The sequence below is a fragment of the Telopea speciosissima genome, chromosome 1, assembly GCF_018873765.1.
Source record: "Telopea speciosissima isolate NSW1024214 ecotype Mountain lineage chromosome 1, Tspe_v1, whole genome shotgun sequence".
Lineage (NCBI taxonomy): Eukaryota > Viridiplantae > Streptophyta > Magnoliopsida > Proteales > Proteaceae > Telopea > Telopea speciosissima.
In genome coordinates, this window is record NC_057916.1 from 87,515,600 (window position 1) to 87,533,359 (window position 17,760).

Here is a 17,760-nt window from a genome sequence, read left to right on the forward strand (position 1 = left end):
CGAAAAACCCAGAAAGAGAGAGAGCGTGTTCATGTGTGTCTCTGTGTGTGTAACAACAATTAATTTGGAGAATTTTGGAGGAGATGGTTCATAAAAAAAATTGTGGGAGAACATAAGAGGATGACGATCGATCGATCGATCGATCGAAGATACAGTTCTTCAACCTCTCTTCTTTATCTCCCTAGATCTCCATTTTTTTGTTAATTTCTTCCACGTACGAGCACCTTCAAAGGCAACTCAACTGAAAGTCACTCTTCATATTCCGACGATTCTCCTGGACACTGAATAAGTACGTACAAAGAAAGCTAGGTTTTGATCGAACAATGGTATATATTGGCAACGTAGGGAATCTTGAAGTTGTGGGGTTTTGTGATCAGGAATTGTAGCTGCTGGAGCAAAGAGAGGTGCCATCCTATCCAACTTCCATCTTTTAATTGTGTATAATATCTACATTTATAGATAGAATAATATCAATATAGATGATCGATGCATGATGCCTTTCATTTCCAGAGCTACCTAACTTGGATTGCCAAAATGTTTCCATGCCATGGACTACTTCTTCACTTTAGTGTGGTAAATTCTCTCTCTCTCTCTATTCGCTAACATTACATACCCTTTCTCTCTCCTAACTGGGTAGGAAATCCTTTATTTTTTTTTTTTTGGGGTACAATAGAGGTTATTGGTGGAATTTTGCCATGGTATATTGTTATTGTTGTTCTCACTGCTGCTGCTGCTGCTTCTTCGTTGGACACGCTCAGAGGTGGTTCACAGAAAGTTGCAGACCTTTGAATGGTAGGATCTATCTATATTCCACCTCTTACTTCCTTTTTGTTTCTCCCTAGATGAAGATTAATGGTTTGTTAATTTCTTTTATTTTTAAATTCTATTTTAACTTTTTCCCTCCTCTCTTCATTCATTAATAGATGCTCAGTGTCTGTCTGTGTCTCCCATAAAAACATCACCCCCCCCCCCCCCCAACTAAATTCAGTACACAAAAGAAAATTCCTTATACACAACAGATTTCATAAAAATAGCCAAGTTTCATACCACAAGACTGATGATAGCCACCATCCTTAATTATGAAATTAAGGCTTCTTCTGTTAAGCCTAGTATTTTTTTTTTTAAAAATTTGTTTAACTGATTTAGGCTGTGTATGGTGGTATATATGCATATGCATTCCAGGTCGATTTCGCATCGATCCTTGGGCAATAAAAACCAACTATTTTTGTCATCCGTAAATATGAAATTGACTTAGAATGCATACCAAACGCTGCCTTAAAAGTTCTTAATTCAAAGTAATTAGAAACCAAGAAGAGGATGAAGATATTGCTTGCTGTATTAGATTTTCAATCAGGTATTGCAAAAGGTCGTTAATTATGAATTTAAACCTACTTAATTAATATATAGAAAGAAATTAAAGGTCAAATCATTAAAGATAGCTAACTATGCCCATACAAACTTATAACTAACTGATGATTCTTGTGTCTGTTTATGTCTGTTGTGTGGGTTCTGTCGTCCCTCAACTCTAGACCCAAAGAATTATTATATATGTAGATAATAAAATCATCAGAAAGATTAAAAAAAAAAGAAGATATATATAAGAAAAGAAAACCTAACATGCAATGTGTTGAATGAATTCAGTACTAACCAGTAGTACTAGTACAACTTGAAACAAACATTTTAAGTTGCACTTCAAAATACTACCTCACCTTAATTGCAGCTTCTCTAAATTATGCAATAAATAAATAAAATCAGAATATGTATAATTAATTAATTTGTAATAATAATAATAATAATAATAATAATAATAATAATAAAGGTGTTTTACTTTGCTTTGATGAAGACTTTAAAGAAGAAAATTAATGAGCTGCATGTATAATTATATATGGTCGATCTGTTTATAATTCAAAACCAACTTATTTTGCAAAATTGCTGCTAGCATCCCTTACTGAGGAGGCTAGCTTTCTAGTGAATATTTACTCCCTACATACGTACATCAAACATTCATCTAATTGGTAGCCCTAGCTACTGCTTCAATTAAGCAAGGAGTTATACAAAGTTGTAGCTGAAACTTTTTCTTGTATGTGGTGGAAACAATATTACTGCATACATACATGCAAGAGGAGAAGTAGTGCATGTGAGACTAATTACCATATCCATGCATGGTCTTTGCATAAGGCGCGCTCAGATGGAGTTTTCATTCATACATTCCATTCCAAAAGTTACATAAACACAACCATGCATCTACTAGCTTGTATCTGAATTGTCACATTTTTTTTTACCCTCAACTGCGCGTGCAGTATGAAATAATCACACCCTTATCATAAAATGAATTGAAAGAGGGCATCAACTGGATTAGTTCTATCAATCCTTTTGTGTGTGGGTGTGTGTTTCATGTTGCCTTTTGGCTGGATGTTCTTTGTTTTCTTAGAATGAGTATATATGTTCAACTACTCTTTACAGCTCAATTAGAATAGCTTCCCACTTAATTGTGGATAAGATGTGCCTTCTAATGCATTTCTACTTAATTATAAGCGAGCGATACAACTACATTGTGGAATTAATTGTGATTGCCATTAATTAGATATATACTTAATTACTTTCCTTGTTAATTTATTCTATTTTACATAAGGTGGAGTTTCCCAAACCTTTAGAGTACAGTTGGTGAGATTTTTTTATTTTTTATTTTTTAAAAATAACAAAAATAAAATATTTGTTCTCAGTCTACATATGATGGACTATATTTTAATCATAGTCGACTATGTCTTTCGGGTGACAAAATTACTTCTCTACTTTTTGACAATATTACAATACAACAATAAGACCTATTTAATCTGGTTTCTACACATTTTGCCATGAATATCATCATCCATCATCTAGTGCATGCTTCATGTTGAATTGATTAATTCAGGCACACAAGTCATTTGACCTTCTGATGAATTGAACTTATATATATAGTACTACACTAATGTCATTAATGTTTAATTTCCAGGCACACAACACAAGCAAGTCACTGTTTTGTTTTTATTTTTGTTTTCCCCTTTCTCTAGCTAGTGCTTATGATGAAAATAATAGAGATCATTGCTGTTTTGAATCCCTCAATCCAATTATGCCATCTGAATTGTCAAATCCCCATAATTTTGGATATTCAAGTGTGGTATTGAATGAAGGATATCATTGCTGTTTTGAATCCTATAAACCATTTAATTAGTTGGATAGTTTGGGATTTGGGGCTTTTGTTTCTGTTTTTGTTTTTGTTTTTGCATGATTCAGAAGTAGGGGATCGAGATAATTGAGAGAGAGATCTAAATTAAGCAGCAGCTTCAGAGAAGCAATTAATGGTGCAAAGTGGAATATATTAAGGGCCATCCCCCAATAAAGTGATGAAAGTTATTACTTTTAGCTATAATTACAGCAGGCTGGCTGGCTGGCTGGCTGGCTGGCTGGCTTTAATATTTTGAATATATATGTATATATATATAGATAGATAGATAGATAGAGCTCTCTAGCTAGCTAGCTAGCTAGACACATTTTAAAATGGAACTTATTAAGTTAAATTATAAAGTACATAGTACAATAAGCCAAGCAAAATATATATATATATACATACTTGGAATTATCACCAGACATTCAATTCATTCCTTATTATTGATTCTAAGACCAACAAGAAGTCTTTATTGAGAGAGACGAGAGCATGCATGGTATATGCTTTATAAGAATATGATCGAAGTTCTCCTTGATGGAGCCCCTTCATCTACATTTTCAGCAACCACAGTACTGCATGTGCGCCACTACTCGATCAAAATTCACATACATGCATCTACTCAAACAAACATTCAACTAATTATAGGAGCTAGTAATATGATCGAGAAGCTGTAATTGTTAGTTGCTCTTCATTGTTGTTAATTAGTTGTAATCTATAGTTCTATAGATATATATATATATATATATATATATATATATATATATATATATAAAATTGAAATCTTCTTCTTCTTCTACTTGAAGAAATTAAGCTTGATGATGTTTTGATACTTGAAACTGGTCGGTCAAGAATTCTAGCTAGGTAGGTAGCCATTTTGAGATATCATCCATCATCTCCGTACATGCTTATTTTTGAATTGAACATACTTAATTTTTATTTTATTTTTTTGGTAGAATTGAACATACTTAATTGAATTCTAGCTAGCTAGGTAGCCATCCCATTTTGAGATATCATGTACAGCTTGCTTAATTCATTTTAATTAATTAATGTTGTTATGTAGGTCTTGTTAGTTAATAAGGTAATTAATTTTTTAAACTAAACTCAGAGTTAATATATAGCTTAATTAATTGATGATCGTTGGATCCAAGCAATTAACTCGATCTTGATTCCATCCATGGCTGTACAGCGCGCAAAGGAAAGTTTCTCGGTTCAATACTTTGGATTAAGTTTATGGTTTGGGGAGGAATTGTAGGAGATAAATCCGAGAAAGAAACAGGAGTGGGGAAGAAGATTGACAATTCAAAAAACTTCATGCAAATACGTGCCTACTAGCTAGGGCCAACTTTTGCGCTATTTTAATTACCTCGTTTAATTGAGAGTAGTAATTACTAATTACCCTACAAGTAGCTAGCCAATTAAGAAAGAAGTATATATCTAATCTACCTAGCCGGTCGTCCCTAGCTATCTAAGCCCTCGCTTCTGTTCACAATTCTTTCTGCCTCAACCATTCTCATGCATTCCCCTCTCTCTCTCTCTCTCTCTCTCTCTCTCTCTCTCTCTCTCTATATACATATATATATATATATATATATATATTAAATTTAAAGATATATATCGGAATTAATTAAAGTTTTCCCTTTCCTTTTTAATTGTTTCCAAGAAAAATATTAAAAACGAAATTCCAGTTGTAAGAGGTTATTCGTTCCCTACCCCTCGTCCGGTGAAGTAGCCAATTCAATAAAATTAAGATGATGAGGTATTAAGTACGTACGTACCAAACAAGAGATCGATCCAAAAAAGACAGTATTAATTTCTTCATCCGTACGTACGTAGTAGTATAAATGAATGATTTTGGTAGTACTGGCCCAGCGTGCTTAATGGTTAACACAACAATTAAAAGCAAGCTGGGCTGGCTGGCGCAGACAAGAACACCCATATTATTCCCATATGGGGATATCATCGATCGGGATACCGAAAATGAGATGTTGATTATGGATGTCTCGGTTTTTAAGAAGAGGATGAAGGCAGGCCGGCCTCCTCAACTCTCAAGACCAACGAGGAGGAGGGAGTGGTTCCTTTAATAATATATATTATATTTACACACACATTACAGCATTATAACTAACATGAGATAGGGAGGTAGGTAGGTAGGTAGGTAGGTGCACTGCCCTAGTGCAGGCTTAAATTAAACTATGAACCAAACCTAATACTAGGATCGAGAGAGGGTTCCTTGGATTTAGGGAAGAAACCCCCCTCCCCCTCTCCCTTACCCTTTCTTTTTTTGGTTGCCCTTTTCATAGATCAGGTTTATAGCAATTGGATGCTACGTATCGTTAGAGTAGTTATAGCCCTCTTATATATAGGCCGAGTTAGTTATAGTTGTACCGAAGCTGCAGTCATGGAATGCCGACTTTGATTAGCTGACAGCGCTGTGTCTGTACTCTCTGTCTCAGTCCCTGAAGAGTGACGGTGGGTTTTGGGTTTGGGTTTGGTGGCTAATATCATCATCAGGCTTTACGGCTGTAGGTCTTACAAGTGGAGGAATCCAGCGCTTAGCCTAACTGTCTGATGGTAAATAAGGTACAAGAAGAAGAGAAAAAAGAAACAGAAGGCCGTCTTGCCCTCTAGGGGGATCCGGATATATTCTCTACTTCCGAGCTGCCCCTATTTGCCATGCGCCTCAGACATAGCAAGGTGGTAAAGATTGTCTTACCTTCGCTCAGGTAGGGGTAGCTAGGGCGATCTTTTTGCGGCCTTGTTGTGTCTGGCCGGGCCGCACACGGCAGTAGGGGCAGCTCGGCGCACAATAGAGGACCCCAACATGTCTAGGGGGTGTTTGTGGCTACTAACCCCCCTCAGGCTCATGTCCTCCAGACCCTCATCATTTGGTCTGGTCTGATGTACAACGATATATATATATATAGCATTGCCCTGATATATTTGTGCGGTCCACATTAGGGTCCAACTACAATGCATTGCTAGAATCCATGTTGTATATTTGAAACAGGTTGACCTCCCTGCTTCTCTCATGATACAATCCTCTTCCCGCTGAGCCCCCCTTTGGACCGAGAGACAAATGGAGAATTTTGGAGAGTAGATTCATAGAACATGTGAATCTACTATCCACCTCCAATCTCCCTTCTCCATTTGGTTGGACCGCACAAATATATCAGGGTGATGCTCTCTCTCTCTCTCTCTCTCTCTCTCCCCTCTGCAAGTCACAATAGTATATGAATACGACATAGACAAAAGGGCATACCACTCCAAGTCTTGAAAAGAGAAATGGATGAGATTTGTCCCATATATCAGATCTAGACAATCTTGTTTTTTTGAACATGAAGAGATAAAGAAGCCATTGCAATTGCTAGAAATACTAGGCCTACTAAAAGTCAATAAATAGAGGGTACGATGAAAGTTGTCATCGAATGAATACCTTGATTAAATTATTTATTGATGAGATCAAAAATTTTACATGAGGGGGAGTCTGACCTTTTTTTTTGGGGGGATAAGTAGGTATTGGAGTATGTCCATCAAACCCAAATTTGATTTGAATAAATAAATTTAATTTCTATTATTGCATAAATTCAATTATAGACTTATAAGATTGTTCCATGCGTTTTTACCCAAAATAGTTCTCTATTAGGGATAGGACCGGACATCCGATTCATATGGTCGTTACATTATATATCACTAGAAATGATGATACCATGGCATAAATGTAATTACACATTATGCATTTGTATAGAAAAGAATCTGGTATAGTTCTCACATGTATTACTGCCTGAAATATTAGGACAAAATATGTACTCGTCACCAATTGACCCTTTGACCTAAGAGATTCTTATCGCTACGAGTGGTACACCAATGGTAGATGTCATTTGGACTATATATCGGTGTGATGGATTCATATGTACATCATGAACAAAAGAGATGCTCAACATGAAATCCTCTATCCTTGATTGGGGAACATCAGGAAGAGAGAAAGTCGTCTATGATCAATCGGATTGGAATCTGGATCCAATGGCGTTTTTGTAATTTGTTTACAAAATTATTTTTCATATCAAGTATATATTATTATATTATATTATATTATATAACGATGTTTGCTCTCATTATTTGTTTTCGATTATGATCATAGAATCTCTAATAAGGACATGTACGATGAATTGGGGTTAGGCAGTATTTAATTACATGGCCTATAGTTCATTATGACATATTGTTTAGTGGAGGGTCTTCTATGAAAATTAAATAATTTAATTACGCATAACATTTATTGGGAAAATAAAATAGGTTGATTATCTTTTTAATTTTCGTAATTTAATTTTATGAGATTCAAAATCCCTTTTATATTCTAAATCTTCCCGTTTTAGAAGCAAGACAGATTGCAAACCAAGTAACTTCACCAACAAGCATCCCCATCAATTTAGGAAACTGAAAGTTGGGATTCCATTCAACCCTTCAACCCTAAGGGGTTACTCTCTCTCTCTCTCTCTCTCTCTCTCTCTCTCTCTCTCTCTCTCTCTCTCTACTGCCATGGGGTTGCAGAGAAGGGGGAGGGCCACGAATCGACCTTCCTTCTCTTCATTGCGCTTGCACTCGTCGTTGTTGCCATTCTAGGGTTTGATCTCTTATTGTCACACCAACCTGCATGGAGGCAAGGCGGATGTGAGACAAGGAAGAGAAAACATGATGGGAAGGGAGGGAGGTCACCACCTCGTCAGTGAAGAAGGGTAGGGAGATGCAACAGGGAGGAAGCAAGTGGAGGGGATGATTGCTTTTCTAACCACCTTCCTTCAACTTTTCCGCCTCCTTGGCTTACTCACAAAACAGCTGTAGATACCTCATTTTGTTACCCCTGGAGATCACTCGAACGGTGATGAGTATCCTCGAGGCTGAGAGCTATGTTATTTATTGACTGAGAAGGTCGCCCACAACCCCGGACTCGACTACAAATCGGTCACATAAAATTACCAAAATACCCATGGCATAAAAATGAAAAAAATGGTTATGATCCCTAGAAATATGCATGTGCATTTGAGATGCGGATTACATCATCATATCCTTATTTGTGGCAAGAATAAGGTCAATTACCTCTTACCAAAGAAATGTTTTCATTTTTAGGGAACGGGTCCCACATTGGAGGCATCCCATGCCGACCAATCAAAGTCTTGATTCCCCTGTCGAGATGAATTCCACGAGTTTATGAGAAAAATGGATTTTGAATCACCTGATTCAGACATATGGATCAAAAGATAAGAGCGTTTGAGTGTTCCAAGTTAGCCCTAGATAGGCCCAGTATGGGCCAGTTCTTCATGGAGCTGGCTTGGTTCAAAAGTGTATTAGTCTGGTTTAGAAGTGACCAGACAAAGCAACAATGATCCAAGAATCGATAACACAAAGAGAGGTCAAAACTCAGAGACCCCGAGTCAAGAATGAGCCACCGTCAACAAAGCTGCCTCATTGTCGACAAGAGCCCTCCAAACGTCAAATAGAACATTCCCAATGTCGGTCAAAACAAATGGACTCATCGACAATCACTCGAGCCCCTTGAGCCGAAATAGAGGATTATTCTTCGACAACGCCTTGTTGTCATGTCGATCCCCATTTGTTGTTGAATTCTACAAATTTCCAGAAATTTTTGCTTTCCATATCCAAAAGATTGTGATGCCAATTGGGCATGGATCCAATTTGGAAGCTTTAGGGCTATCTTTAGACATTCCTTAGCCTCCAAGTAACTCTTTTCACACAAAATTAACATGCTACATCCTATTAGACATGTTTGTTGCCCAATCACACACTAGTGATAATAAAAAAATACCTTGGGAGGTTCACAACGAACAATGCGGATCCACACAATGATCCTTGGTACCTAGGGATGCTTTCTTCTTACTAATCTATAAATAACACTTCTCTCGCAGACCCTTCTCCAATTTTTCTTAGGGAAAACTCACAACATCTCTCCTTCAAGGATCATCAACTAGGTAACCTATCACCTAGTTTTTGCTTCATTCTATAAAACACTTGCACTCCTATCTTTTCTTTTTTTGGTGGAAGGACTAGTTCAGTGTGTGTGATCCTACCTTTCTAGGTGGAGGTTTCACACACCCTTATACACATAATCCTACCTCCCTAGGTAGAGGTTGTGGACATTAATGCATGGGGATCCATTCTCATGGATGGTGGTCACTCATTGTCCTTGTATGTTTGTTCAGTGTAGTATAGTTATGCTTTATTTATGTTGTGCCATATTATATGATGGTTTTTCTTCTTCATAAATTATGCCTACCTTTTGTGCTTGCGTGCTTAGGTTCAATTTTGTACCAATAAGTCAATAACCATGCTATGTTTTGATGATTATCTCAACCTCTCATTCACAGGCACTAGGCCATGTTGGAATTAAGTGTTAGAGAACTGGAATAAAAAAAGAAGAGGACAGAAAGATGGCCTGAGTCGAACGAGGTCGTTCTATCTTTAAGACAGTATTTGCATCCTCCTATTCCTGCAAAGGGTTGCAGCAAACCTGCCTCCCAAGATAAATCAGGCTGGATTGATTACTGGTTGCAAAGATAGTAATCACTTGAAGCTATCAGAGATTTTTTTAAATGTGTTGGACTGAGAGATTTCGTGGCCCATTTATAGGCCCATAAGGCCTGTTTGGATGGGTCACACCCATTGGCTCATATGGCTTGATCTGACAGGTCATGACTATTGGGCTGGGCTCTAATGGCTGTACGTGTGGGCTGCAACCATTGGGCTCAACGTTGAACCAAGGGTTGCACCCCCCTTTGATCAGACACCATCGATCCTGAAAAGATTAAGGCGACATACTGCGATGATGCGCACATGCAAAGTGCAAAGTGCGCCATCAAAGCGCCACATTACGCCTCATGCACACGCTCGGAAGGTCACCGTCCTCACTCGCAAGTGTACCGTACAATCCTTTCCAAACATAACATGTGATAATAGCTCACAATCATATATAAACCAAAGGAAACACTTCTCCGTAACCAATGTGGGACTCAAATCCCACATCTATTATTTTAAAATTTTTTAATAATTTTCCTCAATTTTTAAAATAATTGAGTCTCAGTCAATAACCTCTATATACCTTTAAATCATACTTACATAAAGGTGTCTTTCGACTTGAACCTTCATGTTGTCAGAATACATTAGTACTTGTCAAAATCGAAGTAACCGTAGCCTTGAACTTAGAATTTTATAGCGACAAATCTAATATACTAAACATATGACTTTCTTGAACATTGTTTCAATAATACCCGCACAGCTATGGCCTTGTGCTTTCATCTTAGGTTTTCATAAGTGCTTTAGAGACAAGCTTTGAATCTCGCAGAAGTGGTCCCACTTCCTGCACTTATATAGGTGAATCTAATAAAATGCAATTATATGACTTGCATTTCCTATAGGGCATAGACTCATTAAAGGATTGATTCTACCCTCTGTCAGTTTCTCCATACAAACATGCACTACCTTGAGATGTCAAGAGATCTTATCTCCACTAATTAAGTGCATAATCGGTTATTACTACAAGTGTTTTTTCATTGAACTAGTTGACTAGATGTTGGTCTAGTGTCTAGTTGGTTTTCATTTGTAGGTTACCTCTCATTTAAAAGCTTTAAACCCATCTCCCTAAAAGTCTTCCATACCGCATCCCTACCTAGGCCTTTTGTAAAGGGATCAGCCAAATTTCCCTTTGACTTTACATACCTAATAGTCACAACTCCTTTGATGAGTTGTTCTCTCACATAGCTATGTCTTAAATTGATATGCCTTGACTTTTCATTATAAACTTTATTATAAACCATTGATAATGTTGCTTCATTATCACAAAATATTGATATAGCAGGCATGGGCTTAGGCCACAGAGGAATCTCTGTTAATAGGTCCCTAAGCCATTATGCTTCCTTTACTGCCATTGCTAAAGCAATAAATTCAGACTCCATAGTGGAGTGTGAAACCACAGTCTGTTTCTTGGATCCCCAAGAAATTGATCCTCCACCCAAGGTAAATATCCAACCACTTGTGGATTTTTATTCATTGAATCCTGTAATCCAATTTGCGTATGTGTATCCTTCTAGTACTGCAAAAAAATCCTTATAACTTAATGCATAATTCATTATGCCCTTTAAGTACTTAAGTACTCTAGAAACTGCATTCCAATGAATTTATCCAGGGTTATGAATAAACCTACTCAAAACACCAACTGCAAAAGCTATATCAGGACGAGTGCACTGCATGGCATACATTAAACTGCCAATGATACTAGAGTATTCTAATTGAGATATACATTTTCCTTCATTAGAAGTTAATCTAATAGAATGATCATATGGGGTAGCAATTAATTTACAATTCTCATGATTGAATTTCTTTAATATTTTCTTTATGTAATAAGGTTGTGTTAAAGAAATACAATCAAAGGATCTGACAATTTTGATTCCCAAAATTACATTTGCTTCACCCATATCTTTCATATCAAAACATGAAGATAGAAAAGCCTTTGTCTCCAATATAATGCTTGAATTAGTACCAAAGATTAACATATCATCAACATATAAACATATTATAACACCATGTCCATTCTTAAATTTAGAATAAACACATTTAGCAGATTATTTATTCTAAATCCATTTTCTACAACCTTTTAGTCAAATTCATCATGCCATTGCTTAGGAGCTTATTTTAGATCATATCAAGATTTGACTAGTTTACAAACCTTATTTTTCTGGTCTTTCAAAATAAACCCTTCAGGTTGTTCCATTTAAAAAAAATAGTTTTAACATCCATTTGGTGTATAACAAGTTTATTAATCGATGCTAAAGCAATTAACAATCTAATTGTACTAATTCTAGCAACTGGAGCATATGTATCGAAATAGTCAATACCTTCCTTTTGCTTAAAACTCTTGGCTACAAGCCTAGCTTTAAACTTATCAATGGTTCCATTAGCTTTAAGCCTTCGCTTAAAGATCCATTTACAACCAATAGATATAAGTCCAAAAGATAAATCTGTTAAAACTCATGTTTTATTACCCATGAGAGAATCCATTTCATCATTTATAGCTTCTTACCAAAATGTAGAATCTTAAGAATTCATGGCTTCTCAAAAAGTTAATGGATCATGTTTAATATTATACGCACAAGAATATGTAACTTCATTTCTATTTCCTTCTACCAAGAATTGATAGAAATCTGGATCAAAGGATTTTTCTACTCTAACTCTTTTACTTCTTCTTAGTTCAACACTCTCATTATTTTCAGAGTTTGATTGTATTGTATCTTGATCCCCCTTGTTTGTATCTTTATTTCTTCGTTTCCTAGAGAATGAATCCTTAAAGAATTCAGCATCTCTAGATTCTAAAATTGTATTTTGGCTACGATCTTTGTAGATTCCATAGTTAGAAATCTATAGGCCTTGCTATGTTGGGCATAGCCAATGAAAATACACTCAATTGCCTTTTTCACCTAATTTAGGTCTTTTAGGATCAGTTAATGTTACTAATGCTCTACATCCCCATACTTTGAAATATCCAAGAGAAGGTTTTCTCTTCATCCAATATTTTTAGGGAGTGACATTAGTCTTTTTATGGGTTATACGGTTAAGTATATGACAAGCTGTTATTAATGTTTTTCCCCATAAATTTTTTGGTAAGTCAGAAGTAAGTAAAAGTGTATTCACCATTTCTGTTAGAGTTCTATTTTTCCTTTCTGCTACTCCATTCTGTTGTGGACTATAGGGTGCCGTTGTTTGATGGATAATTTCATAAACTTCATAGAAATCATCAGTAGAGAAGTATTCCCTTCCTCTATCAGTTCGTAAGATTTTAATCTTATGATCTAATTGATTTTCAACTTCGGCTTTGTAGATTTTGAATTTCTCCAAAGCCTCATCTTTAGTCCTTAACAGGTATATATATGTATATTTTGAACAGTTATCTATAAAAGTGATGAAATATCTTTTACCACCTCTAGTTAGAATACCTTCTAACTCACACAAATCAGAATGTACCAATTCTAAGAGTTGTGTATTCCTTTCTACTTTCTTAAAAGACTTCCTAGTAGTTTTAGACTTGATGCATACAGAACATTTGTCTTGACTAGAAGATGTGCATTCTGGTAATAAGCCTAATTTAACCATATTTCTCATGCACTTATAATTAATATGCCCAAGTTTAGAATGTCGTATCAAAAGTATAAATGATATAAGCAGAAGATGGATTTTCATTAATCATATTAAACTTATACATCCCGTTTGATGCATATCATTTTCCAACATAAATTTCCCCCTTTAAATACTATGATGTTCCCTGACTCAAACATAATTTTAAATCCATGTTTGTCAAGCAAGCTTACAGAAATTAGATTCTTCCTAATATCAAGAACATGAAGTACATCATTCAAAGCTTCTTTTCGGAGGTGAGATTCAGTACCACTGTGCCTGTTCCAATGACCTTAGTAGTTGAAGAATTTCTCATAAAGAGATCTTGTCCATCTGATATAGGTTCATAAACTTTGAATAGATTTTTGTTCTTGGCAGTGTGTTTGGTTGCACCGGAATCGATCCACCATTCCTCATCATCACCCACTGTATATACCTCAGATATCATAGCAATCTAATCATCATTATCAACCATGTTGGCTTGGTCCTTCTGTTGCTTCTGCTTGAGATAAACTCTACACTGTTTCTTGAAATGATCGACTTTTTCGCATTTTCAGCAAGCCGCTTTAGGGTTAGTAAAGTTACCCTTCTTCTTATCTGAAACACTTCCTTTTCCATCAAACTTTCTCTTTTTGCCCTTAGAAGCTGCATTTTCTACAACATGAGCCTTTGGAGATGTTTCCTCCAATTCAAGTTTGTCCAGTTTACGAGAATTCTCTTCAACTTGGGTATACTTTATCAGTTCTTGCATAGTCAATACATCTTTCTTTTGTTTCAACTCTTTTCGATAGTCTTTCCAAACAAAAGGTAACTTAGAAATAATTGTAGATACCTGAAAAGACTCATCAAGAGAGTGGCCCTCAGAGATTATTTGATTCATGAGATCTTGCAACTCATAAGTTTGTGAAATAATAGATTTATCACCTACCATTCTGTAATCAAATAACTTACTTACAAGAAACTTCTTGTTGCCAGTATCCTCAATTTGGTACTTTTTATCGAGATCCTCACATAGTTCTCTCGACGTGCTGTCTGCAAATTTGGGCTCATACACATCATAAAGTGTGTTTGATAACCCATTGAGAATGTAACCCTTGCACATGAAGTCATCTTGTTCCCACTTCTGGCGCTGCTGTTTCTGTATCGGTATTTCTGCACTTGAAGTTTCTCCAGTGGTGTTTGTTAGTGCTGTTGGCTTCTCTTCATTCAGAACATGTGCAATCTTCAAAGCAGTGAGGAAGAAATACATCTTCCCTTTCCAACGCTTAAAGAACAAACCATCAAACTTGTCCAGTTTGGTGATCTCGTTCCCAGGTATCTTCATCATTGTTGTCTCCTCCATTGATCAAATACTGTCTTAAGATTGTTAGAGAACTGGAATAAAAAAGGAAGAGGACAGAAAGATGGCCTGAGTCGAACGAGGTCGTTCTGTTCTTAAGAAAGTATTTGCATCCTCCTATTCCTACAAAGGGTTGCAGCAAACCTGACTCTCAAGATAAATCAGGCTGGACTGATTACTGGTTGCAAAGACAGTAATCACTTAAAGCTATCAGAGATTTTTAAAAATGTGTTGGACTAAGAGATTTTGTGGCCCATTTATAGGCCCACAAGGCCTGTTCGGATGGGTCATACCCATTGGCTCATATGGCTTGATCTGAGAGGTTATGACTATTGGGCTGGGCTCTCATGGCTGTACGTGTGGGCTGCAACCATTGGGCTCAACGTTGAACCAAGGGTTGCACCCCCCCCTTTGATCAGCCACCGATCCAATGGTCGGATCCTAAGCACCATTTGATTAGACACCGTCGATCCTGAAAAGATTAAGGCGACATACTGCATGCGACGAGCGAAGTGCAAAGTGCGCCATCAAAGCGCCACATTGTGCCTCACGCATGCGCATGCGCTAGCGCTCGAACGGTCACCGTCCTCGCTCGCAAGTGTACTGTACAATCCTTTCTAAACATAACATGTGATAATAGCTTACAATCATATATAAACCAAAGGAAACACTTCTCCATAACCAATGTTGGACTAAAATCCCACATCTATTATTTTGAAAAATTCCAACATTAAGTAGGATAGTATGTATTTTGAACATGTTTTTCATAATTTAATCGTGTTACACCGTCGTTGGTCCCTTATTTTATTCAATTTTCTTCTCCTTCTTGGCTTTCAAACATGTTTCTATGTGTATGTCATGTATCATAACATGTATTATATTATGTTCTCGTTACACTCTGTATACAAATATTTACCTTCAATCGATACTCCGAGTAAGTACTCCTAACCCCCTCTTTTATTAAAAATGCTTTCATGTGGTAGTCTGTCCCTTATTTTTCATATTACACCTAGTTATACTTATGCCTAGCAATATAAACACCAATTTAATTTAATCGGACGGATTGGGGTACCTAACACATTCCCCAACCTTAACTAAACTCGTACTCAAACCAATGGTTCACCCAATCCCTATTGAGCTGCCTTAGAGTTAACTTTTTGTCGGTCCTATAACCCCAACAATCTAGGTGATGACTCTAACTTGTTACCCTCCCTCTTACCCCAAGGAGGTGAGGTTGAGGATGGGTACGCCCTCATCAGCGTTCATGGTCCACACAATCGTTGGTTGTTCCGACAAGTTCATCAATACCCACAAAGAAATCGTTCCCTTGTTCTTACTCCCCAACTGCAACCCCAACCTCACCCCACCCACTACAACCCCCTTCCACCTCATTCAAGGCGGTTGCAAACCCCCTTTCTTTTCCCATCCTATGTATACTGCACTCTGCTAGCGATCCACTAAATCATTGTTGCACATCCTCGATCTATACCCCCTTCGGTCCCATCCATCTGCGAAGAATAACTACATATATGGTTACTGGGTTTCCAGTTGAATGACTTTGCATTTCTCTCTCTCTCTCTCTCTCTCTCTCTCTCTCTCTCTCTCTCTCTCTCTCTCTCTCTCTCTCTCTCTCTCTCTCTCTCTCTCTCTCTCTCTCTCTCTCTCTACCATCCCTTTGTGAGAAATGAAAATTCATAACTATGGAACAGCATAACTCAGTCACAATAAATACAATCTTGTTGGTTTTAAATAAGTTTTTAAAAACAATTTATGACTCATTCAGATCTCGGCCTTCTCAGATTTTCAGCTTTCACTCGCCTCTTCTTAGATCTGTTCAAATCTGGGCTTTTGATGTCGGACCTTAGCAGTTATTCCTCGGTGGGAGGCACAGAAGGTCTCACCGACAGGGGGTTAGAGCTAGCTCTGAAGGGAGTTCTGCCGCCGCAGACGCCAGAGGTCTCAAAAACTGTTTCTTCATCATGTTTACTCTGTATCGCCGCAACCACCCCCTCACTTCAAACGACATCCATCCCACTACCAACGCCTCCTTTTCCACCTTCCCAGCACTTCGTTACTCTCATTCCCATCACTATGGCTGCAAGGTTCCAACCGGTCTCTTCTTAGTTGACGCACTCCACCTCACTTGGCACCAGATGGAAACGCACCAAGACCTCTTTGTTGTTCGCCTCAACTTTCGTTTCCTCGTTGCTGGTAGCATGTGTAGCTCCGTGCATGATCCCTACACTGTCAAGAGTCTCGTTGTTGGGGGTATGTGTGCTCTCTTGCCGGCCCAAATCAAAGATTATAGCACCTGTAGCTGGCACCTGGGAAAGTGGGGACCAGACAGTATGTTGGTCATTAGTATGGGAACCCTCTCCTGTCGCCGGACGAAGCTCCATTCGCCGATCCAACAGATCCTTACAGATTTGTTCGACAGTAGGTTGTGGTAGCATTTCTGGTGGTCTCCTTGTTGTCTGTCGAAGCTCTACTAGTCGATCCAGCAGATCTTTACCGATCCAGCAAGTCTATTTAAAAGTAGGTTATAGCAGCGTGTCGGCACACATGGGCAGTTTGGCGTTGGACTCTTTGGCATGTATGGCCCCCGCTCAATTGGCACGCATGTGCATGCGCTTAATTTTAGCTGTGTCTACAGTTTTTATCTAGGGAAGTGGTTGCGACCCATCCCCTAGTCTAGATGACCCAGTCAATGGCATGTGAGACCGGGTCAATTTCCACTCCTTAGCTTTTGATACCATATATCCATACATTGTGTTTATAATGTTCTCTATCTGTTTTATGTATCTTGATTTCTTTTGCTTGGGGTTGTGTGCGCATAAATGAATAGATTTCTTTCTACCAAAAAAAATTTTCAAAATAACCTAAAGTATTTTTTAAAATACAAATAAGTTTGATTAACACTTTGCCTCTTTGTTAATTTGCCAATTCAGTTTTTTGGAGACATTTTTATGTCTATTTATGAAGCTCCTAAAGCCTTTAATCTCTTCAGTTTTTTGCTCTTATTTCTTCCTCTTAATACAACTTC

At 37.4% G+C, this 17,760-nt stretch overlaps 1 protein-coding gene across 1 annotated transcript; it reads right to left on the reverse strand.

The window, feature by feature from the left end:
- Positions 1-13,616: 13,616 nt before the first annotated feature.
- Positions 13,617-14,720, reverse strand: LOC122656185. The gene is made up of 2 exons (XM_043850655.1): positions 13,964-14,720; positions 13,617-13,804 (listed from the first exon to the last, which is right to left on the reverse strand). Exons 1-2 carry the CDS (start codon positions 14,718-14,720, stop codon positions 13,617-13,619), a joined length of 945 nt encoding a protein of 314 aa, XP_043706590.1.
- Positions 14,721-17,760: the final 3,040 nt, after the last annotated feature.

Coding starts and splice junctions, on each gene's coding strand:
- LOC122656185 (XM_043850655.1), bottom strand. CDS start 14,720: ATGGAGGAGACAACAATGATGAAGATACCTGGGAACGAGATCACCAAA. Junction 13,805..13,963: donor TGTTTCAGATAAGAAGAAGG/GTAACTTTACTA, acceptor AGGTATATACAG/TGGGTGATGATGAGGAATGG.